The sequence below is a fragment of the Poecilia latipinna genome, unplaced genomic scaffold (genome assembly GCF_001443285.1).
Source record: "Poecilia latipinna isolate Pla-1442-1.1 unplaced genomic scaffold, P_latipinna-1.0 Scaffold69, whole genome shotgun sequence".
Classification (NCBI taxonomy): Eukaryota; Metazoa; Chordata; class Actinopteri; order Cyprinodontiformes; family Poeciliidae; genus Poecilia; species Poecilia latipinna.
The window spans coordinates 233880-258785 of NW_015112685.1; the positions used below are offsets into that span (position 1 = coordinate 233880).

Consider the following 24906-nt stretch of genomic DNA (forward strand, 5'->3'; position numbering starts at 1 on the left):
CGTTCTTGTTTTGTTTTTCCAGCTTCGGCTTTATTCCATTTCCTAATGTGGATTCAGATCTTGACTTTGACTGAAATGAAAATGCTCAACTTCAGCAGCTCTGAAGCCTTCACAGGACATTTCTATCTCTCGTGAGTTTACAACATATTCATAGAGACTGTGTACTATTGCATCTATTTTTAAAGGTAATTGGTCCTATTGGATTTCATTTAGGGGTATCAGACTAAGCAAAGATGAAAACAAATGCTTGGCACTTTTTTCAGATTCACTTTGCGAAAACGTCTGAAAACCACGTTTCACTCCTACTTTCTGCTGGTCCGTCACACCGAATCTGAACAAAACGCGGTAAAGTTTGTGGTCTTAATTTGAGAAAATGTTGAAAATATCAATGGCTTGGGGTATTTTGGCTGAGCAATCTATGCTTACCCAGATCAGCATTTATTTGTCCTGATGAAGCAATCACAAAATTGATTCCTTGTGAAATAAAACGCAGCAAAAATAAAGCCAAATATTATTAGAGATGATTGTAACAAATAGTGGATGTGGAGAATAAAAGATCTTTAGTGCCCACTTTCACTGCCATTGCCTCATAGAGAACCACATCAGTGTTTTGCAGTCAGTCAGTCGGTCAGCTTTCTAATGAGCAGTAAGAACTACACTATTATGAACTGTTTCCCATCGTTTTGGTCTTTCTCTTGTTCTTGCCTCACTCAAATTTCTAAACAAAAGCAAAGGTCGTTAGACTTGATCCTTACTCAGTTGAATGATCAGGTAAAATATTGATCCATCAGTCGACTACCAAAATAACCACTAGACAAAGATGTAACATGTTGCCATCCCTTCTCTCTGTAGAGTTTTTTGTTCTTGCTGCAATAAAATCAATGACTTCACATGCAGGCCTGAAACTTTAACCCGATGAGTATTTTTTTTTTTTTTCCTAACTGGGTACTTCATGTTATCCTGAGGCAGTAATTCTAATCTATTACAGGACACCCACCCCGCCGTCGTCTAGTACATGTGAGGAAGCTCAATAAATCACCTCCAGCCCAGAGTGGGACGCTAACGGCGCTGACTCAAGTCACATGTTTGCGCGGACAGCTGGATGTGGTACAAACAACTGGGGAAAAAAAAGGCATTTTGTGCTTAATGATACAAAGGGAAACCAATTCACATCAGTTCATGCTTTTTATTTGTTTATTTTTTTTATATTTTCACCTTTTTGTTTGGCTTCAAGTACTGTGACACTGGGTTTTATCACGGAGGCATTCATTTAGAACACTGCAATTTAACAAAAATATCGCTGCAGCCAGTTCTCAGAGGTTGCTGTAATTACGGAGGCAAGGATGGACTAAATATAAAACCATGACTGATTCCGCTTTGAGTTTTAGATTAAATTGTAATTGAAAAGTGTGACTTTGAAATTCAAATTTGCCATTTTTTTCTTCTACAAGCTAAGGTAAATTGCAATAACTTAAAAAAAAAAAGATTTATCATGCAAATTACGGCCCTTCGCTTGTATCTTCAAGCACTTGAGTCATCAACATTTTCAGTAAAAAGGACTTTGTTCGGAGAAACCCGCTTCCTGTCCAGCTTTGCTGTTTTTGGCAGCACTCAGCAGATGGGACTGATTTCTGACAGACCACACACCATTTTATAGGGCTGGATGGCGTTTGTTTTCACGAAGGGCCTTGAAACAGCTAAATGTATTTGAACAAATTAAGAAACCTATACATTTACTATTCCACACTTCTTTTTTTTTCTGCCACTCCACCCTTTTTCCTAACCTGAACAAATACAGACGTTGCTGCGATAGGTTTTCATGGCATCCTATTAACAACACCGAATGGGTAGTTGAGGTTTTGAGCTGCGAAGTAGTCTAGAGCAACGTGTAGCGTCACAAACGAAGGAAATGTCTAAAAAAGACAGCACATGTAGTCAATGCATGTGACTGGGTAGTTACGGCAACAAATCGGCATGGCGGCGGCTTGTTTCCTGGACGTCTCTGCAACGGTGCAGCTGTTAGTTCAGCTGGAATGTGTGATCGTGGAGCGAGACGGGGAGAGGGCTTTAGTAGGGTGTAAAGCAGAGTTAAGAGGCTAAAGACAGCAGAGCTGACTCAACCGTCCCCTCGAGACTCAACAGCCGTGTCAAGAATCCAAGAGCTAGCTCGCAGTTATCGCCTTGTTAGCCCTCTTGGCTAGTAATGTTTACATAATTATGAAAAGGCAACACAAATTACAAGGAGGGAAGATTTGCAAACACCACAGACGAACATTTAATCAAATATATACATCCCTCGACCAGAGGAAACCTAATTATTTAAGCCGCCAAATTAATATTTCTTTACTTTTCTTCTTAAAAAAAACAACAACAAAAAAAACCCCTGCTGAAAAATAGTGTCAACACAGTCTGTGGGACTCGAATCAAGAAGCACCGCTTGGCCACCAGGTGGGGCAGTTTGTGTGTTTTCCAGCCATTTTATAGCACAATCAAGTAATTATGTTACATTCAGTTGTTGAGAAAATGCATATGACTTAAAAGAAATGTGACTTTGTAATTACGTGTCATAAAATTGGGCCTCTGTCTCTTTAATGGCAGCCGCCACCGATCGCGCTGTCCAGTTAGTCCAGACATTCGCAGTTTGCTGTAGCGCTAATCGACACATTTGACAACAAACGGCTGGTAGAGAACAGCTCATTCATGAAACGATGGACAGGGAACGCACCAGGAGGTCATCTCTGATTATTTTATGTGGCTATCTGCAAATCCAAGAGATTTTCAAGCGGTTATGCACCATTTACCCGTGTATCATGTGGACTACACCACTATTATCAGCAATGCAAGCACATGCAATATTTATTTGAAAGGAAAACTTACAAATATATGACACACAACATTGTGTGTGCCTCTGGTTTAACTCTTTGTAGACTTGTTGTGAATTTGCCTTAAACCAAATCACACTACCAAGGCGACATAATGAATGCCAACAATGCCAGTTGATGTCAACGTCACCCAGGACAGTATTAGAGGAACTTTGCTGTCGTTTAGCGTTTAGTCACATTTAGACAATGATACACAATCTAGCAACTAAATACCTAAATCTATATCAATTATATGTGTTATATTTAATGTAGCAATACCTCCTTAATTTAGGATCTGCTTGAGGGGAAAAGCACAAAATATATATATATATATATATTTATAGAATTGGAAATAAATTCACACAGTAAAATATAAACTATATGTATATAGGTATATGTGACATGCAATGTCACAGATAAACACTTCAAACCTTAATAAGAACTAGTTAAAGTTAATATCTCAATGACTTTGACCAAAAATGTTGCTGTCCTACTTAAACATTTTCCTTTGCAGTATCAAACAAGCATCAATTCATATATTACTGACATACAGTCTGAATGGATGGTACAAATAAAGGGATATTCATTAAAGTTCAAGCAGTTGTTTGAAAACAGCGATATCCTGACGTTTGGCTGCTCTGCCAGATCCGATTTTTCCAGCTAGAACTCTGACTTCAGAAGGAGAGTTGAGTTTCTGACTGGAAACCGACTTCTAAGATTAAGTTTCCGCTAAAACAGTCGTAACTCATTTTTTTTACCTTTTCTCCTCAGCAATTAAGATCTTTAGTTTTTATTTGAAGTTTAATGGAAGCAGTTAGGAAAACACAAGACAGCGGGGAAAAACCCATAAAAAAAGGTGGATGTAGTTTTTAGCACAGAAGGGAAGAGTATATCTGTGCAAAGTGGGTCTACATGTCATCAGTTCTCCAATCCACGTGCAGTATATGGGTCACAAGCGCAGAAAATGTGTGCTTTGCATAAATATCAATGTAAGTGCGGATTGGGCCGCAAAACTGTCTGACCTACTTATGTCAGCCTCTCATAATTTCCTGCAGGACGAACATTCAATCTGGACTGTGGTAATTTTTTATTTTTTATTTTTTTTTCTATGTCAGAGCAAAGAAATACAAGCTGCTTTGGTGCAAAAAAAAAAAAAAAACTAAACTAAATAAATGATGTTTGGCCTCAGATCTAAGCGTGCTGGCACTGTTATGTTAGGCCTGGCATAATTTAAAGAACCACATTCTCTGGGAAGGAGAGACGGAACTGGCGATCCCAGATGAACTGGCTGCAAGTTCAAAGTTGCCTCTCGGCTCAAAATCCACTCTGAGACCTTCTGTGGTGAACAGTTATCATCTTCACCAGCTTCAGCTTAGCTTCTCAAGTCTCTCTTTTGCCTCACGGCTCAACCTCTGCGCCGCTTTCCAAAAAGCTTTCTGGTCTTGGCCATGAATTCAAACTCCCAGCAGATCACAATGGGAAACTTTTCCAGCACAACAGCGCCTTAAACTGCCTACTGACACATGTTTTCTATTAAACAATCATAAACCTAATTTGCAGAGGAAAAACTCTCACTGCACCAGACTGATAGCAGTGAGACATCTGTGGTGTAACGGAGTGCAAAGACGAAGCGACATGAAAGCAAGAGGGAGAGTTTGAGGGCCAAAACCAAACGGATATCCCCTCATATGAGCTGCGAGAACTTCGACAGGGCCAATCCCAAAGTGGTCCAACTTGTGGTCTGCTGCCATCATTGTTACTTTTTCACTGACTCTGTGAACAGGGCGGACTAAACTAGACTCAGGGAAGTCCAGCAGACGGTGAGTAAGAGGCTCTGATCAACCGAGGTAACTGGGGTTTGGGGAGAAAGCGCAGGGGCGGATCTTTTTCTGCTGCGACTGAATATCTCATTCCCAAAGCACAAGCAAAAAGAGTGTGCGTCAAAACAATAAATATATAAATAAAACTGACCATATGCTCTCACGAGGAAGCTGGAGAACCAGTTTATTAGTTGCACTGAATATGTGCGGTGGGGCTGTGGGACCGGCAGGGAGCCGTCCAACTATGAGTTTCCATTTTCATCAACTTCAAGATATTCTACGCAGCTCATCCATTTTCTCTCAACAATACTGCTGCACACTCGGTGTTTATTTTCCTGACTTTTACTGGGCATATACGGGGAATCAGGAGTTTTGGGAAATGGAAATACTGCTGGAAAAGCACAACGCTGGGACTCCTGCTTCACTGCTTCCTGCCAAGTCAAACATCGGCAAGCTAATTTCTGTTATCTGATTTAATGTGTAATTAGGACAATTTCTTTAAGCAAACTTTAAGTCACTGAATCACAGATACATTATATTTATATTCAAGTACACACAAAGCTACAGTACGATGCATCCTCCAAATTCCAGCGAGGGAGACACGGGGGGAATGAAAAGGCGCCTGGGTTTAATTACTTAGGTTAAGAAAACTGCTGCAGGAAAAACGAAATAGCCGCTTTTTGACATTAAACTCCGCTTCCCAAACTCCAAAAAACAAAAGCGGAAAACAGAGAAAGGAGGAACGCTGAAACAAACCCCGCTGTCCCTCATTTCTGTCATTATAGCCCCAGTAGCTTTCTGAGGAGGGTGTTTAACAGAGTCTGAAGCTTGTTTTAGGCACGTAACAATCTACAGGCGATGTTTCAAAGAGAAGAAAACAACGAGCAAAGCTGAGTAATGAAACACAACACAGTGTAAAGGTTTGGATTTTTCCAAAAAAATGACAGAAGAGTTCATCTAATAGTTGCCATGCGTGACGGGGAGGTTGTTCAACGTTTACCTAAGACTTTCAATCAGAACGGCTACAGTAATAGAGACTTTGGTGTTAACATCTTACTGTTAATCTGTTGACATGATCTCACAGTGTATGTTCTGTTCTTTGTTCATTAAGATGTAGATGGCAAGCAATCCATCTTAATCTAATTTTGGGAGTGTTGGATAGTCTAAGAAAAGACTCTTCAGCACAATGGGAAAAATACTTTTATATATATTGATTGACCGATGAGAAAGAATACCACGAACTTGGAGGGGGAAAAAAACACTTCAAGACTTTGTAAAATCATGGAGAATCCTCCTTGTGCTGTTCTTTGTGCAGTGCCTTCATTAACTTTTATTACAACAGTCCGTAAAAAGACTCACCGCTGGGCCCATTTTTAACACTGTGCTAAACTCTAGATAATCTCATATGTCACGGTGCATTATGTAAGTGAGAACGGCCCCGCGTGTTGTGTCAGCTGTGTTTTTAACGTCAGAGTCCTGGGGCCTTTTAACGTCAGCGACGTTCTATTGTTTTTGTTTGTTTGGATTTGTAATTAGAAGTGGCTGGACGAAACACCCGACGTGCGCTCCCTTGCGAGGAGAGAGAGAAGTGGCGCTCGAACGCAACCCAAAGACAGAGCAAACGTTACCCAGGTGCAGACTACACGCTCACCTTCTGGAAGAAATCCTCTCCGCCGTTCACTCTCCCCTCGGAGGCAGCTAGACAGAGAAAGAGGAAGAGAGAAATCATTTTAATACAACTACACAAACATTCACTTTTAAAGGCGCAATGTAATCCTGTGACAACCAAATCACACAATGATTATAAAGTCTTCACCGTGCTACAGTATCTTCATTCAGAGCCAGTGTTTATGGTGGACTTCTGTTTCTCTGGGTATTTTATTTGGCACATTTACCGGGATTGCTGATTGGAGGCAGTGGAATAAAATGTTCCAAGTAATTTTCTGTAATCCCAGAGATGGGACACAGCTTCCATGAAACAAATTGGTGGATACAAATCATTCAGCGTTTTACACAAGCCAAAAATGAAGTATTTCACACATTATGGTCAACTGACTGCCCAAATATTTTGAGCACAGCTTCAAAGAAACTCAAAACCTGTTTGAAAAATCACCTGTAAACAAACTGAGCATTAGGTGTTTGCAGCCAGAGCTCAAAACAGAAGCAAAGTCAAGTCTGAAGTCACTCCAACACATCTGAAAGTCCTTCAAACTGTTTCAGCTCTGTTGATCTAAAATACATTATCTGCCACGCAGGGCAAATTCATATAACGCTCTGCAGCGAGCGTCTAAATGATGCTTCCAGGATGAGTTTTCAAGATGGGTCGCAGGCAGTCTGGGTAATTTTAATAGCAGCTGGACAGTCAGATGGATTAAAGACTTTGGTTATTGATGCTGACCTCAGTAAAACAACCTGAATGATATTATTAGAAGAGAAAATAAATTCCTGCAAAAATGATGGTTCTGCACTGAACTGAAAATCCACAGAGGAGGTCAAGCCACCTAATGGAGCATATTACAGCACCTCTAAGATAATTATATGATTCCTGGGTCAGGTGATTCAAATACAAATTGGTAAAACTACTTTGCAAAGTTGTTCTAAAAACAGTTTCATGGAAATGTGCACACAAAACGCTGTTTACTGTTTCTAATCCATTCAAAAGACCAACCGCCAAAGATCCGTTTCTTCTTCATGCAGAGATTAAAGCCAGATTGTTGAGTGCCTACATCCAGAGCCATTTGTACTGAAACAGACTTCAAAATAAACACGTCTCCAGACGACAGTCCATGAAGACGGAGAGTCTGGCTTTGCTCAGCAGATGAGTCAGTTTCTGGTCAAAACGTGCGCATGTATAACCATCGGTAGCCCACTCAGCTCATGAAAGACCAGTTCTGGCTTCTCTTTAAATTCAAACACAAGAATTATTTAAGGAAAAGAATCTCAAAAAGCATTCATAAATCTGAGACATTTATTTTAAATCCTCTAGTTATCAACAAGAAGATTTTATCTCAGTTCATTTAAAGCAAAATCCCATTTTTGTCACAGTTTACATTTGTAAAGACATAACCCGTTAGCTTACTGTCACATTTGTTAGCATAGGGAGCAGCATCCAAAAACCAGTGGTGGGAATAATGACGTCAAAATAAACAATGTTATTAATGTCGCTATGTTTTTCAATAATGAGTAACCAAATACTTCTTTCACTGGTACAATGCCATTTCCGCTGCTAAAAAGAAAAACCCGCACATTACTATAATTCAGAGCTCAGATAATCTAAGCTAGCATTTTTAACTGAAAGTGCAGTTGTCATTTTTGTCTCGTAGAGCTAAAAAGGCATAAATAAATATTTGAAATGTGATTAATGCCCCAGTAGCAATGTTGTTCTTTATATCTGTAATAAGCAACTTCTCCCAAAGCACCCCGTGTTCTTCAACAAAACTAGTAGTCACAAAGAATGACAGTATTGATGCTAGCTAGCATCAACACTGTCATTGTTGATGCTAGCTAGCATCAAGAGAAGCCTAAAGTCAGGCAAGGCTAAAATAAAGCGGATGGGGTAACGTTTCCAAGCAGCCTGAGCTTAATTTTACACCGTGCAGCTATATCATTAGTGTACAGAGTTTCCCGCTTATAACTCCTTCTGTGTCTATTTTTTATACACTGGAAGAAAATATGTAACTTCCTTATTCCATGTGAAAATGGGATCCCGCTGAGACAGGACACAGATAAGGTTTTAAGCATGCCGTCAGCTTTTGTAACATTAAAAAGTAAAAACTGTAACAGATGGGGAAATAATGTGGATGAAGCAACACTGGATTCCTTTTTAGCTACTTCAAGAGCTTCAGATTTTTCTTTTTTAAGTCAGAGTGGCTTCAAAGAGTGACTGATGCTCACAGTGACGCACTTGGAAAACAACTGAATATGCGTCCAATCTGATATGAGATAAATCCACAGTTTCCTTGCAAAAATTCAACTGCAACAATTGAACTGGAGAAAGTCTGTAATGAAGACTGGCGATACAACAATGTCTCAATAATATTTTAGTTTAGGTACACATCAATTACAACTGGTGTGATGGTAGATACAAGGATAATTGCTCTGTTCTTTGGCAGCTTTAAATGATCCCAGATTATGAAAACCTTCTTATTGTGCAATTCCCCTGTTAAACTTGAGACGTACAAGTTTAGTTGCTGCTTAGACAGCAGCACATAAACATGGTTTATTCCCGAGTTGACAAAAGATAAACAGTCTAGCCCAACAGAACAGATTTTCTTCTGCATTCAATTCTTCAGAAAAAAAAATAAACGAATGCTAATGTCAAACTTAATGTCTCTATCACAGGAGGTGAATAGATGAGAAATGATTCAGGGTGGGGTGTGAGGATGCTAATGCTAATCCTTACAGCCTCTCCAAACTGTTTTTGCACAGATTATTGACAAACATATTGATTTTGCCAGTGATAGAATTTGAACAATTTTACTTTCAAATTCCAGTTAAATACAGAAAAAAAAATCTTTCGCTTTTTTATTTATTTCAAAACTGAAAATGTAAAATATTTTCAGTATCCACTTTGTTCTGAGTTTAGTACAAATCAAAAGATTATACATACGGAACTGTAAAAAAAAAGTATTTTCCTTCTTTTAATTATAGTAATCAGTGGACTGATGAGGAAAAAAGTGGATCTTTTAATAAGATCCACTTTCCCATTACTACTGGTGTAAACACTTCATTTCAAAAGTAGAACATCATACACACAGTCAAACATGGTGGTGGTCGGTGATGGTCTTTTGCTGAGTTGCTACTTAAAAACAAGGCAGGAGTTAGCCCTGCAATCGGTGGATCACAGGGTTTGTGTACTTGGGCTTTGGGTTATGCCCAGATGGACCATGGGAGTTTAGAGGATGGGTGTAACAGCAGAGCCCTCCAGGATGTCTGGGGTCCAGGTCCTATGGGTCTGTGGGTCCTGGGCTGCTGGTGGGGGCTCACTTTGCTTTAGCTAGCATCTTTTGGGCTCTCAGGGAGGCCCCTGGTCTCCGTCGGCACAATGTTGGTGACCAACAAGGACGAGGGGCCTTGATGGCACTGTGCTGCGCTTCCCCTTTCACTATGTGTGGGCCTATTTTAATACACTACAGACACTTAGGGCTTTGGGGTTTAGGTGAGCTAGACCCCGCTCTTAGCAAGTAGTGGAGGCAATTATTTTTCACATAGTTTTAATATTTAATTCAAGATTCACACATATGTTAGAATTTGATACTGAAGACATTTAAGTGCAACAAAGAAGGTGAAACAGAATCGGTAAGTGTGCACTTTTTCAAGGGGCTGTGTGCTTAAATCTCTTTATTTCCAGCTTTAAATGTTCAAGACAATGCAACAAAACGGCCACCGGTAAATTTGACTGCATTTGCCCTGCATGCCTCAGTGTACTGTTTTAGCTAATATACAGTATGTGCTGTTTAAGCTAGCAGTGCTCTATGTGAAAGAGACCAAAGGTTTTAACAGCGGTTTTGCAGGCAGAGCAAAGGCAAGTGATCTTGATTATTTTTATATTGCTCTTGATGTAAAACTTTAAAGTACTCAGTACGCCATGCTATTTATTTTCCATGAAAGGAGGTTGTGCAGCCAGTATGACGAGGATGGAGATGCTTTGACTACATAAAATGAGAACAGGAGTGATTCGTGCCAGAATGGGCTGTATGGAACTCTCAGGGTATACTTGACCAATGCAGCGTTCATATAAGAGCTGCCATTGTGCAAGTAAGTAATTCTGCAGGTGTACGCTGCTGCTTATAAACTAAACCTAAGATTTTAACAGTATAACGCTAATTTTTATGGAAAAATATGTTTTTTGCATGTTTCTGATACATAAAAAAGAGGTAATCATTTTTTCCCTAATGATGAAATTATTAAGTCTGAAGGAAAATAATTACAACTTTAAATAGCAAAGTAAACAATAAAACAAAAGTAGCGTGAGAATAAAAGCTGGAGATGAACAGAAAGGTGTTATAAAACACATTGTGTTTTGTTGTCAAGCTGCTAATAAATAAGACAAATACTAGTAATAAGTAAGACAAATACTAGTAATAAGTAAGGCAAATAGCTCAACAGCATTTTTGGATCAAGACTCACAGGAAACTGAAAGGAATCTGCATGTTCTCGCTCATGAGTGAGAACATGAGCGATGTGTTTGGAGAAAAACATCCTGTTGAGCCCACATGGAAGAAGACTTGGGAGGGACACAGCACGGGATCCCTGAGCTATGCAACAGTGAAAAAGACTAACTTTAACGTGTCCTCTGGGGTGGACATGCTCCTGCATGATGCAACAAGCCAGCAGGATAATCATCCTTGTGAGGTTCTGCACTCAATACATGAGAACAATTCAAATGTGGCTCTAAATGCTTTATGTTGGGCATCTATTCAGGCACACCTGACCACATCTTGACCTTTCCAAATAAAAGTCATCAGCATCAAGCATAAGGAACATTACTTAAGTTTGTACGTTAGGTACAAGTTTGTAGAGGGATATATAGCATAACAGAATGGATGGGAAAAAAATCTGATTACATTTACCATTAAGCTTTTTCTCCTCTTAATGGAAACAAGAGGAATACAAAGCCCCCCCTAAAATGCTTCACCTTTAGCTGAAGTTCCCACTCAACTAAACTTATGCATATAAAAAAGATAAGTTTGTCTCTGTTTGACAATAACACCAAAAACTAAAAAAATAAATCAGTAAAATATTTCTTAAATATATGTTGATGGATAAAAAATGTTCTCTGAAGCCCGTTTTTGTCCAAACAAAACAAGGCTTTAGTGTTGGCAGTCTGTATTATTGAGGTGATTGAAAAGCAGGAAAAAGAGTGGCCCAGAGCTAAAGAGCATATATCTATTCTTCAGCTGTGTGCTCTACATAAAAAACAATCTGCTTCTGTTTCTTCTCGAAGGTTACCTGAGTTCAGTGCGCTCTCCTCCGTTCCAGCAAACGCGTCCAACTATTCAGCCCAGATTTGCATGTTGCAATCAGTTCTGTCATCAGACCCACTTTGAAAAATATGCACTTAATATCAACAGCTACTTTCATTCGATGGCGATTTGAGAAAACAGTTATGACATTTGAAGGTAATCAGACACACACCCTTGCAATTTTCCCAGTGTGACTTCTTAAATGGATCTCATCACTGTAACGGGATGAAAAGGGCGACGGACATTGGGAGGGAAAGCACCCGGGGCTCGTCGCTGCCAGATGAAGCGGCAGCGTCTGGGATTCATTACCCTGCGGAAAGACGAAGGTTCTGGGAGATTCCACTGTTTTGACGGTAAAGGAATGTAAACAGCGCTTATTTATACGGTTATGACTTCAATCCACACACAACAGTCCGCAAAACAATAGAGACAGAAACCCAAATCACAAGGCAATTTTGACATCAACAATTTCACTGCTGCACAGTTTGAGTTGGACACTGCTGAGGGTTAGCGAACGGCCGAGAGGAAGCGCAAGTTCAAGAAGTTACAACAACTCCGAATGGCACATATGTAAGCCGTCACACGTTTAGTTTTGCGATGCTATATGGTAAAATTTATTCTGACATAATAAAAAACCATCTGGTGCCAGATGCATGACCAACGTGTGTTCACCTGTGGCAAACCATCAACTCCATGTTGCGATTCCTTGCACAAATACATTGTTTTAATTAATTAACAATTTGTTTCTCTGCTGTTGCCCAGGGTGACCAAGCTGGCCAAAAATCAATAAAATCAAAAATTGTAGCATTTCAATAATTATGTTTTTCTCGTGAATAACAATATTTATCTTTTTTTAAGCTTTGTGCGTGCGAGGACTGAGGCAAATGATACAAGTTTTACGTGTGTGGGGTCAGTTGGACCCCATTTCTAAACACAAGGGTTAAAAATAATGTAAAAAAAAAAAACTGAACTTTTCCATTTACAATTTTACAATTAGCTTACTTTAACTCAAGTGGTGATAGGAACAGAGAGATTACTGTTAGGACAGAGCAGGATGCATAGGACTGTAAAGATACAGAGGAGCTTGCAAACATCATATGTGGTGTTTTTTAAACATATTTGCACTTTAAAACAGCACTAAAGAGTTTTGTACATCAAAATATTAGCAGTTGAGAAAGTGCAAGTTTTTATTAGCTTACTTGTACCCGCTAATGTCCCATAACTTCTAGAAAAACTGGGTATTTTTTAAATAAATGTCATTATTATATATGTATTTTAATTTGTTCTTTTGGTTTGTATACTAACACAGATGCTATCTTAGAAACTTAATATTTTTTTTCTTCAAAAATAATTTTTGTTCCCACAATTAAACTTACCAGCCCCTATGAGTCAGGCTGACACCACTATGAAAGGAACTCTGTAAATTAGACCCAGTTTATTTCCAGTATGAGTGAAATGTTTCAAAATTAAGCCAGAGGAAGGAGAAAGTAAGAGGCTACACAGGAACCTGCTGGACGAGACAGGCACCAGAGTTAAGCTAATGGTCTGGAAAGTAAACACAGTCTGCTGCTAGCATATGAACTATTGTTTTGTCTTGAAGTATTAATAAAGTCCTATTTATCTGCAGAGCAGTGTGACATGCTCTCTGGTTATTTTACAAACAATTCATTCCTGATCCCTAAAATACTCTTTTAAAGCTCCATGTTTCTTCAAATAAATGAATGGGTAACACAATATAACACATAAGAGCAAAGCTGAGCTTTTTACTTTCACATATTAAGTTTTGTTTTGGACTTATTTTTTTAAATGATATTGTAGAAAGAACAAGAACAAGTCAAACCTGCAAAAAGATGAAAAAAATACAAAAGTATTTTATTTCAGAAAAAATGGGATTTTTGTCTTTTTCATTATGTTCAGGCACATAACTACATGCCTCTTTTTCCTGAGAAACTAACAGTATGCTTGTGCTGGCAAAACATGGTAATGATTGCTGTTTTCACAATCACCTTTTAACCTTCTCCTCTAAGTGATCCGTTTTTCTCAAGTCTATGATTATCTTCCAATTTTGAATTAAGAAATGAGACCACAACATTTGCCTCCAGTTCTCAAAAAGCTGCTTAAACTTCACATTCCTAAAATTGCTTTCCTTTGACACCACTTCTTCACCACAAGTAGAAACCTACACTGTAAAAAGTCTTTTACACAAAAAAAGAACAGCAGGGAAGTAGTGGTCCTATATATATATATATATATATATATATATATATATATATATATATATATATATATATATATATATATATATATATATATATTTAATATGATGCCAAAGAAGAGAAAGTCTTGTTATGTCCCTCTGTGAATAGTGCATGTGTGTTAGTATCAAAGGTGTGAAACGTTTTAGAGATTTTGGAAAAAAAAAAGTTTGATTAGCAGATGACTGCATTTTGTATCCTTTTAATTATTTTACTAAAAGGAGATAAATCTATGTCAAAAGTTATCTTTGATTTTAAAAAGCAAACAGAAGTGTGAAGCACACCATCAAAATATCACAAAACTGCACTAGCAGTCCTTAGCCTGTGAAAAAGGTTAACGCCAGCCGCCATCGGCTAACATTTCAGAACAAATGACAACTTTGAAAATCCACAGCACGATTACCAAAGGTGAAACAGACAGATACAAAAACAAGACTCAAGAACACACCTGCCTAAACATAAACAAGTCCATTTGGTGATTGTCATATTTCCACAACAGCTATCACTACCAGCTCCTCCTGTGAGCATCGTAGCTCATAAACATGTTCAATAAGACATAGCAAACACATGCAACTTCTCTTTAACCTCTGAATCGAAAAGGGAAAGCAGAGACAAAGTTTGATACATTACTGATAAAGAAAAATGGCTTCGTATTTACTTCTGTCAAGATACAAGTGATTTCCCACCAATCAGGCTTCAAAATAGATTATACATGAGGTTTTTAACCCTGTTTCAATGGACAGATTGTGCTGAAGAGATCACACAAAGAAATGGACTTATTGCTAATTGAACACATCAAGCCTGTTTTGTAACATATCATCTTCAGTACATTTTATATATTCTGTGTTTTTCTTCTTCTGAGAAATGTTTTTATGAGCCCTAAGCTTCCTTTTTTCAAAAAACATAAGAAATGATTCAATATCTGTGCTCAACTCGACATCTTCAAATATCCCTTTCAAATGTGAACCACTAATTCAAATCCCAGTTTGCAATAAAGCCTTTTTACAAGACTGGCTTGGTAAAATGTATGCCAAACATATTTAATTATTATCAAAGCTTTTGGCAATTTCTTTAAAAACAAGGATCAAGGTTTGGCAAAAACACATGAATATAACAGAGAAATATCACAACTAACCATTTGTTCTCGCTATGCGACTATCAATCAGCAATAATCCACTTGTAATCCGCTCGGTTTCTCTTCATATGCCTTCTTGTTTTCTGATTTGTTAGCAGATTTGCTAAAATGTATGATTTTTAAAACACCTGTTTTTGATTTGTCTGAGATGACAAAGTTTGGCTCATCATCTCTACTAACCCCCTTTTAGGCACAAGATACAACTAATCTTTGTCAAGGGCAATGGCAATTCTTCAAACACTCTCAAAAGCACTTCATTTGTTTATCTTGTTAACATGGATCTGTAAATTAAAAATGGGTATTTTTACAGCTGTGAGGTCGCTCACTGGCATCTACCTCAATATTTTTAATTAGCTGAAGAGTACAAACAAAATTCTGTCTATCTGTAGAAGCTTGTGGAATTAAAAACTAAAATATGATATAATACTACTTTCCTATTTTCATCATGGCATGAATGGCTCACATCAAGGAACAATGATAAGCAGCAACATGTATTTTTGCCTGATCTTCCCTGATAAAATGTACCAGAAAATAAACCCTATCAGAACATTGATATGGTTTATCCATTTGGTGTTCCTTAGATAGAAGAACACTATCTAAACCCAATGTAACCTATTTTTGTTTTTAGATATTGAAGCTCATGGAAACCAGCGGCTGAAATCACACTGAAGTCTTGCCATTACATTACAATGCAAATTCGGGCCACTATTGATATCCAATATAAACACTGACGTCACACCAATACAATAACTGATATTTACCGAAACTGAACATTTTTCCATACTCTCTCAACATTGTAAAATAAACGATGCATCACTAACACTGCTTCTCTGCTTCAGCTGAACACCCATAATCCCATGCTGCATTCCTATCACTTACTTCTACATACCCCCAAAAAAAATACCACATAGTCAACACCCTCCCCGTCCTAAAACACGCACACACAAACGGCGACGACATGGAAATAAATACTGGTTATTGGTATCGGTTCAGATTCCCTTACGGAGCCGATACCTTTATGTTCAAATCTAACCAACAGCCAACACCAATGTCAAAGCTGATATATTGTGCATCTCTGGTAAAAATGCTTTGCTCCTCTGTAAAATTTCAGCATGGAGGCATCTTCTTCACATATGGACAGCGTTCTTGAAATGTTTAAAAGATGTTCCGGGAAGTGAGGGGCGCGGGGGGGTTCAAATGCATTCTTGAACTTCTTTGGAGCGTTTTCCACCCAGCTCAGTGATAGAATGTCTATAAAATCAGCAGGTGAGAGAAAATGTGCAAATATGACGTGAAGCCAGAGGATCAGCTACGAGTGAGTGAACGTGCTCGGCGTGAGTTGTATGTCGCATTCTTCTTGACATTGTAGATTTGCTCGATAAATGTGGTATTCCTAAAACGCAGCACGTGGCGTCAGGTGCTTTTCTGAGAGTTTTACAATCGGTGATTTCCACAACCTACTTCATGCGTCATATTTAAAGCTTTTTTTCTGCTACCAAAAGACCAGTTTCCCCACAAAACTGTGGCGGTGGTGAGATGGTCCATCTCCAAAAGAAAAAAGAAAAAAAAAATCATTCACCACGAATTATGCATGTGAAAAAACATCTGAACCCAATCGGCTGCATGTTCTCATGAATCCTCTCAATGCTCATGGAAGAAAAAGAAAACAGACAATACAACTGATAGCATTTGACCTGGCTGCTTTTCCACAGAAAGGGCTGCTCTCATTCATCCAGACTACACGTCTTCCTCCGCTAACAGAATGTTTCTACAAGCGCTCAACCTTGTAGCTGACAGGTAGTTGGCAGTGATGGGATTGAAAGCTAAATGAAAACAGATAACTCTGTTTCCCCGTGAGCCGTTCTGGGATACTTTTATTTATGTTGGCATCTTAGCAACAGATTCCAGCACCTGAGACACCTTTCAGCTGTTTCTACATGGCAACAGGGCTATCTATTCTCCCATTCATGACTGATGCAGCTGAAGGAGAAACAGCTGTCTGGTTTATATGATCTGCCGTATCAGTGCTGCTAGAGAAGCTTTCTAAGTTTTCAACATAGACATTGTTTTTCAAAGGAAACTGGAAGGTTGTTACCCCCTTTTTTAGGCACCCCCCCCCTAAAAAAACATTAATATTTTACCAATTAATCTTGTTTGTTGATGTCTGTCAGTTGTTAAATCCTGGCTGCTTTTTATCGTCTAATCCACATTCCTTGTTGCAACTCTTAGTCTAAAAATAGCTTCGGGTTTTTTTTGGTTAGAGCAACAGATCACATTCCTAACACATAATTTACTGTCTGTTTTCTGTGTTTCCTGCCTCTTTCCCTTTGCCTGCTAGAGATAAGGTTATGGAAAAAAAAAAAAAAAAAAAGGTCCATCTAAACCAATTGTAACCTACCAGTGAATCAAAATGATAAAATCCAATATCAAGTATACAAAATATATAGCACATGCATTGAAAGTGGGAGACATAAAGGGCTTTAAGTGACTTTGAACGTAGCATAATTGTTGGTGGCAGACAGGCTGGCCTGACCATTTCCAAAAACTGCTGATCTGCTCGCATTTTCACACGCAACCACATCTTGGGTTTCATCTGAAAAAGATAAAGCAATCAGAGAGCGGGAGTTGTGTGGATAAAAGTGTTTATATCAGAGGTCAGAGGAGAATGAGCAAAGTGGTTTGAGAAGATAGAAACCCAACATCAGCTCAAATAACCAACATGGGTTACAGAAAAAAAAAAAAAAAACAGCTGCCACTCCTGTCGACTGTAAACAGCAAACTAAGGCTAAAATTCAGACAGCCTCGCCAAAGTTGGGCAGTAAAAGATGGCAAAAATATCCCCCTGTTCTGATTAGTTTTGATTTATGCAGCAACATAAAACCATGGATCCAGCCTCCATTGTATCACCAGTTCACACAGTTGAAGGTGAAATGGTTCAGCAGAATTTGCCTTATTATATTAAAGTTTTTAGGTCTCCTGTGAGTTCCAGTTACGTTTAAGTGAAATTAGCGTGAAAACATTAACCCATGTATATAGGCAGTGACAGCCTCCCTGAAACCTTTTCTCTTCTTAGTAGGTCTACTATCCACCATAATCTACATTTAGCTTCACTACATATAAAAGAAACCTGGTCCTTCCTAAAGATATTTCTAAAGTGGCATGTAGCTGTAGTCTTATATAAACTCTTTTCTTGCTGCTGCTTTTCATATGGAGCAGCTTGCTGAGATATGAGGCTAGTTCTAAAAAAGATCAATATTTTATCCCATTCCGAATATTTTACTAAACATTTTTTGCAGCATTTACACCTCCAACACACATGCAGTCTTTGATAGAAAACAATTTTGAAACTGAGTTTAAGGTTTATTTAAGTGAACCAGATACAGAGTAATAACTAAACACAAAGGTCCATTTTACATTTGCCCACTCTGGCTTTTTGTACCAATAACCACAAAAATGAAGCCATTTTTATTTTTCTCTTGATACTTTTCCTAACTTTGATTGTGTGTCCAACACGTTACGTCGATGCTGAAACTAAAAGGTGAGTAAAATCAAAAGTTATGCACGAGCCGTGATTGTTTTTGATATAATTTTTAGCCTCTTTAGGACGCTCTGGATCAACTTCTTAGGAATGTTTTTGTAGTTAATTGCCAACAATTAGCAGAGCATATATATCACAAGGTTTTTGTAGGAATCTCAGAGACACTGGAGACACTTTTTTACTACAGCAGAGCTGAAAATATCCAGATTCTTTTACGCAAGGCCTAAATCCAGCATCTACAGGAATGAGTCAATTTTACTGCTAATAATAAGCTACTTCCAAAGATCTACTGATAACAGTAAGAGACTTTTTATTCACATACACTGGCCTGATATGTAAATATTCCATTATGTTAGTATAAACACTATTATTTCAAGAACTTCAACTATATAATTCTGTTTCTCAAAATTAAAAAAAAAAAGACCACTGTTTAAATTTTCAAAATATTATGCTTTGTTACTTTAACACTGCAATCACTTAAAACTTTTTCGGACAGCTCATACCCACAGCTGACGACATATTTTTGCGCCGTGCCGAAGTTGCCCGCCTGTTCCCAAGCAGCTCCTCTCTTCTCCAACTTCCTGCTCAGTTGCTAGGCAACTATGACATAAAACACATTTACTAAGTGCCAGATGTTCCTGCCTGACAAAGACAAAAGCCTACCGGGAAAACTAGATTCACTGACCATAAGGTCCCTACAATAGGGAGTCTAAAGATTACAAAAAATAATAATAATAATAATAATAAAAAGTGACCTGATCCTATGACAACAGTTTTATTAAAAATAAATTTCTGCAGCATGTTCAAGAAAACCACAACCATGTTTGTTGAAGAAATAAGATGTTTGTGGTGAAATGTTTGGGTCATCTTCCCCTCTATCTGCCTTGTGTAAACGCTGCCAAAGGGTTACATAATGATGTACATTCCTGGTGCCTGGTATCTAATAGATCCCCCACGGAGCGAAGGGAGTCGACTTCGATAAACATTTCACTGTACTATTAGGAAATCACTGACATTTAATGGTCATGTCTCTTTAATTACAGTGCATAAGACCTTCCTTTTAAAGATGAGACAGATCTGTATAGAAGATTATTTTTATAGGGTTTTTTTTTTCTTTTCTTTTGTTCTATTCCTGAACTTCATTATTCAACCTCTGAGTTTTCTGAAGTGTTACAAATTTCTTAACTTATTTAAGGTTTTGGGAAGTTTCTCTCTTAATAATTAGATTTCCTTTTTGTTCTCCACCCACTCTTTTTTTTATAATTTGAGTAGAAAATGTTCCAGTAATGGCTGGGACTAGACTTTAAAGGTGCACACATAAAACGGCTTCTCTCCAATCAGGGCAAGTGGAGAAAGGCAGATTGTTCTGCTTGTTGAATGAGGAGAGAGAACAACAAACCAAAAGCCAAGGTTATCCACACATAAACATTAAAAAAAAAGTGATGCGGAGGGAGGGGTTGGTGCGGTTCCTCTTTGCGTTAGCGTGCTCGTGTGCACCCCCAGTGAAAGATTTTCTAAAATAGCAACCGCAAACCAGACAGAATGTAAATCTGTGCTTTGAAAAGGACTGATGAAAAATAAGTTTGAGGGCCATAGAAAAAAAAAACTGGTATTCATTTCAGCCCATTTACAGCTCCAGCAGCAAAAGAAATGGGTCACGGCACTGCAGCTTGACTCAGAATGTTGAAATAGCACTCCTGGTTTTTTATTTTCTTGAGTAATGAAGTGCAGGTTTTTCTGTAGAGTGAAGCTCAATTATATTACAGCTTCTGAAAGCCTCCTCATGCCCAGCATGAAGGAATTTGACATGTAAGCAAAGCTAAATAAAATTGTTTAATTGCATCAGCATGTTTTAGAAAGAGAGAATGAGTTAGAAAGGCGATGCCAACTAAAAAAAAATGAAACCAGTATTTAAGTTTGCCTTTACAGGACATGCTGAATGTTGTTAACTTTTTATGATTTCAATGACTACTGAGAGTTATAAAGGGACGTCAGCTTGGCTTTCAAAGTACATGGCATTTATTATAAATGGAAAACACTGGATTACTGTACTGATGCTTTCCACAACATTCATAAGCGCTGGACTCACACTAGTATAGTTTTGTGACTGCCTACCCTGCACAGCGACTATAAAACTCCTATTCAAAGTCGTCAAATACGCCACTGCTATTCTACCTGATAATGTGTAGAAGATGAAAAAACAGCAATGATGCTTGTTTTCAGAAAATGCACAAATTGAGAGGTAAACTGTTTTCTGGCGTCAGGCAGGTGTGTACTGCTATCCTGATAAATATCCAAAGTAAATGCAACCACTACACCCAAGTTAAAAATAAAAATATTCTTAATTTCTTTTATGTTTTTGTTATTTCCTCGTATTTTTTATTTTTTTATTTTTTGCTATGGAGTCAATAATTATCAAAGGAGTTCTTTAGCTTGACTTAGTTTACTGACGGTACATGAACATCATCACTTCAATCCAGGAATTTCCCCAAACATCATAACACAATAAAGTGGAGTAATGTCCATACAGAAGTTAATCAATCTTATTTTTGCTAAATGATGGGGAAAAACATTGTTCAGTTAGTAGGTAAGCTGTTCTTATTGGAATCTAAAACTCTACATAAATCAAGAGTTAAGGCACAGCCATCTACAACACTCCAGTCAGAGTCTGGTATACAAATCTTTCTGAACGGCAGATGATTTCCAAATCTAGACACGAGACAGGGATTTTCCTTTCTGTTGCTGGCCCGCTCTCTTGTTTTCCATTCTTTGCAATGTTTCAATCCAACAATAATCTGCTAGAGGTTTCTCTCCAAGTTCCCAGCCTCTCCATCTTTACTTTCACTTTAGTCTCATCACGTATGAAAAAAGCACCGCGACATCTACTACATCCCAAAAACCCAAATACTTCCAAAGTCCATTCGCTTGTATGCATTGTGATGCACATGATAAAAAAAACAAAACAAACAAAAAAAACATGTGTTTTAGAAGTTGCTGATGCCTGAACTTCTCCACTTTTGTGTGAGTAGGTTAAATGAATATTGAGCTGTGGGGTCGGGAAAAGACCGGCGAAACCTGGAAACTTCGGTGACTGAACCATGGGTTTGGTGGAACAACATAGCAGTGTAGAACCGTCAGTGTTGAGAAATAAAGGGGAGAATGTAGGAAAAAATGAAAAGCCAGCAGAACATTCCCCGAAGGACACTCACTTCCTGTCTGTGAGTCTTACTCAGCAGCTGGGGGAAAGAGGAGGCTGAGGCCCCTTTCACTTAGTACCCTCATTATGAATTGGTGGAAAACCTAATGAAGTCATTCTTTGAGTTACAGGAAAAAGACAATAGCTGAATTTTCTTCAAAGGTCAAGTTCAACTACTCGTTCTTCTTTTTTTTCATATTTATTTTTTTTATACTGGCTAAAAGTTTACATTTCTAAAATTGTAGCAGTTATTGCAAATATAACTAATATAATAACTATTGCTAAATGTAAGTGACATTACAGCATTAAAAACTCAAAAAGGAAGGCTGACTATTAGGGTTGGGTGGTAGTACAGTATTAAATATGGGGTACGTAAATATTTTTACATATTTATTAAAACTGTCTGTATGTTGTGACCGTATGGTATGAAATAGATAATCTGGGGAAAAAAAGAAAAAAAAAAAAGAAGGTCCTCTGCCTTCTTCCAGTGCTCCAAGGACTAACTACAGAACTAACACAGCTCGGTCAAAAACAATCAGAGCCAGAAGGAGGGTCTTAGCGTTGTTAATCTTGTGTATGCGCCACTCACACCATCAGTGTGTGAATGTGTGCATGAATGGATGAATGCAGTGGTGAAGCAGTTTGGACAAGATAAATCACTACACAAGTACAGCACATTTACCATGAAACAATTTGTCAAGCTTTGAACATTTTACAAAGCACAGTTCAATCCATCAGCTGAAGAAAGAGCAAAAACTGGAACTCTGCCACGACATGACCGTCCTACTAAGCTGGACACGTCAATCACAGAACCATTGCAGATGTGGCAACCGTGGCACAGGTGTGGCAATCTTTGACAGGACAAATATTAGTCATGCCCACTACAAAGTTTGGCCTTTATGGAGGAAGGATAAGAAGAAAGCAAATCAAGCAGCGTAGGGGACATATGCTCAGGTCAGAATACATTGAAACAAAACCATTTGAGCTACATGTCAAGCACTATATTTTGTGGAAAACTAACAATGCATGTCTCCCTTAATACGTCATCGCCGCAGTAAAACATGGTGGCATCAGCATTATGCTGTGGAGATGCATTTCTTCAGCAGGGACAGAGAAACTAGTTAGTGTTAATGAAACGTTGGGTCTAAATCAGCAGAATATATCACAATATATTGTGTATGCAATATTCATATCGCAAAGGACTGAGAGCAATAGGTGTTCAATAATGTTTTCCAAGCATAATGAAATTGTAATTTACATGCTAATGCAATATTCAGCCAGTTTGTCAGAGTCTCGTGGCATAAGATGCTCAAACGAACATCATTGCCCAAATAGGCCCATTTGGCAGCTGCTCATCGCAGTATTTTACCATTACTGTATTAGTTCCAAGACTTTCTATTGTGCAGCCCTAAGTCACATGTTGGAATGACCCAGTCAGGCCTTTGACATCCTTTGACATTTCCATTCCACTTTGACAATTGTGCAACACTTTATCACAAAATCTCAAAAGAATACATTAAATTCTGTCTGTGTGACATCACAACCCCATCTAGACAAATAGCATAATTGTATACCCGGTAATTTTGGCAAACACAGCCCAGCCCTAGTACAGTGATCAGACTGAAAAAAAACATCACTTAGCCTCACTGTTTCACCACTTGTGAACCAATAAATTGTTATTGCAACAATTTACTAATATTACGCCTGTCTCATGGCTCCATAAACTAAACAACAGCCAGAAAGCACAAGAGTTACTGCAACCATTTGGCTATGACAAACATAGTCTACATTAATTATATTTACAGCTATTGATAAAATTGCAAAAAAAAAAAAAAAAATCCTTGCACTCTTATGAAAGAAAAAAAAATCCTTGCACTCTTATGAAAGTATGAAAGAAAAAAAAATAAAACAACGTTGCTGTCCCTCTAACCTATAATAGGTGGTGGTTCAGAAGGGGAAGGCAAATTAGGTAAATGAGGAAAATGATTCACTTAGCCTAATTGTGGGTTGTTGTCACTGTTTTGCAGAAAACATGTTGTTACAATGTGTACACACACTGTCCCCACCAGGAGTCTGAGCTTAATCACAAACACCACAGAACTATCATTACCAGTCTGAGTGTAGAAAACCAGTCCAGAGAGAGAAGGATTAAAAAGTTATGTGTGTTTTTTTTTTAATCATGATTATTTGGAGAGAAAATGCTGTTTCTTTCCAAAGCCATGTTTTAAGCTTTTCAGGATGAATGTAAAAAACAAAAAAACAAAAAAGAAAACAAAACACACACACACACACACGCACGCTCTCATGCAGCATCTTTCAAGCTTTCGTGTTTCTGTGAAAGTCTCCAAGGTATTAAATGAGGAGTTCTTATAAAGCGTGCCAAGAGTACAACTGTAAACCCAGAGACCATTCAGGGTGAGATTTTGTTGTCACTTCACCCTCTACTTACTGATCTAAAACCCTGGAAACCCAGGTCGCTGCCAGTGATGCAAGTGCTAAACTTGTAGTTGCTGAGCAGTTAATAATTTCCATGTTTTCCCTGATGTAAACCATGCAAAGACATGGAGGCCATGCACAATATCTGACCCAAACAACAGTTTAAGCAAGTAGATTAGAGTTTATTACTGGGAGATATTCCACTTCAGTGACACTCAACTCTAGTTCTGCACTTTTATGTGCCAGTTTTTCCATATTCTCGCCATTAGACAAGGGTCAGAATGAGACTGTCATGTTGTAGTAGCATTTAGTAAAAAAAAATGGTTTGGACACATTGCTTGGGACTTGTCACCTAGTTTTAAAACAGCATTACCTTAAACATGGGTGATTGGTGGTGTGCTTTTAGTTTCCATTCCATGACTATCTAAATTTTACAAGAAAAATGTATATTTTCTATTGTAAATATTGGAAAGTGTAACAGCTTTTAATCTGCCAGCTTGACAGCAGTGTGCAGCAACAGGTGGGAGAGGGGCGGTACTTCAGAACTCTTCTCTACAAATAGCTGGACAAAAATCTAATTAAAATAAATGCATCTAATTCACAACTCCTTCAGCTTCCAACTTGAAAAACTACTAGTTCAAGTAGTTTTAAAAAATATATCTCATGCAGCATTAGCTAATATATATATATATATATATAT

General features: G+C 38.1%; 1 protein-coding gene across 1 annotated transcript in view; it reads right to left on the bottom strand.

Moving 5' to 3' along the window:
* The window catches only part of bicc1a (BicC family RNA binding protein 1a), a 76185-nt gene that overhangs the window by 39276 nt on the left and 12003 nt on the right, over positions 1 to 24906 (bottom strand). Inside the window, exon 2 of the mRNA XM_015014462.1 lies at positions 6333 to 6379. Coding sequence (XP_014869948.1) covers positions 6333 to 6379 — 47 coding nt within the window. The remainder of the gene's footprint in view (positions 1 to 6332; positions 6380 to 24906) is intronic.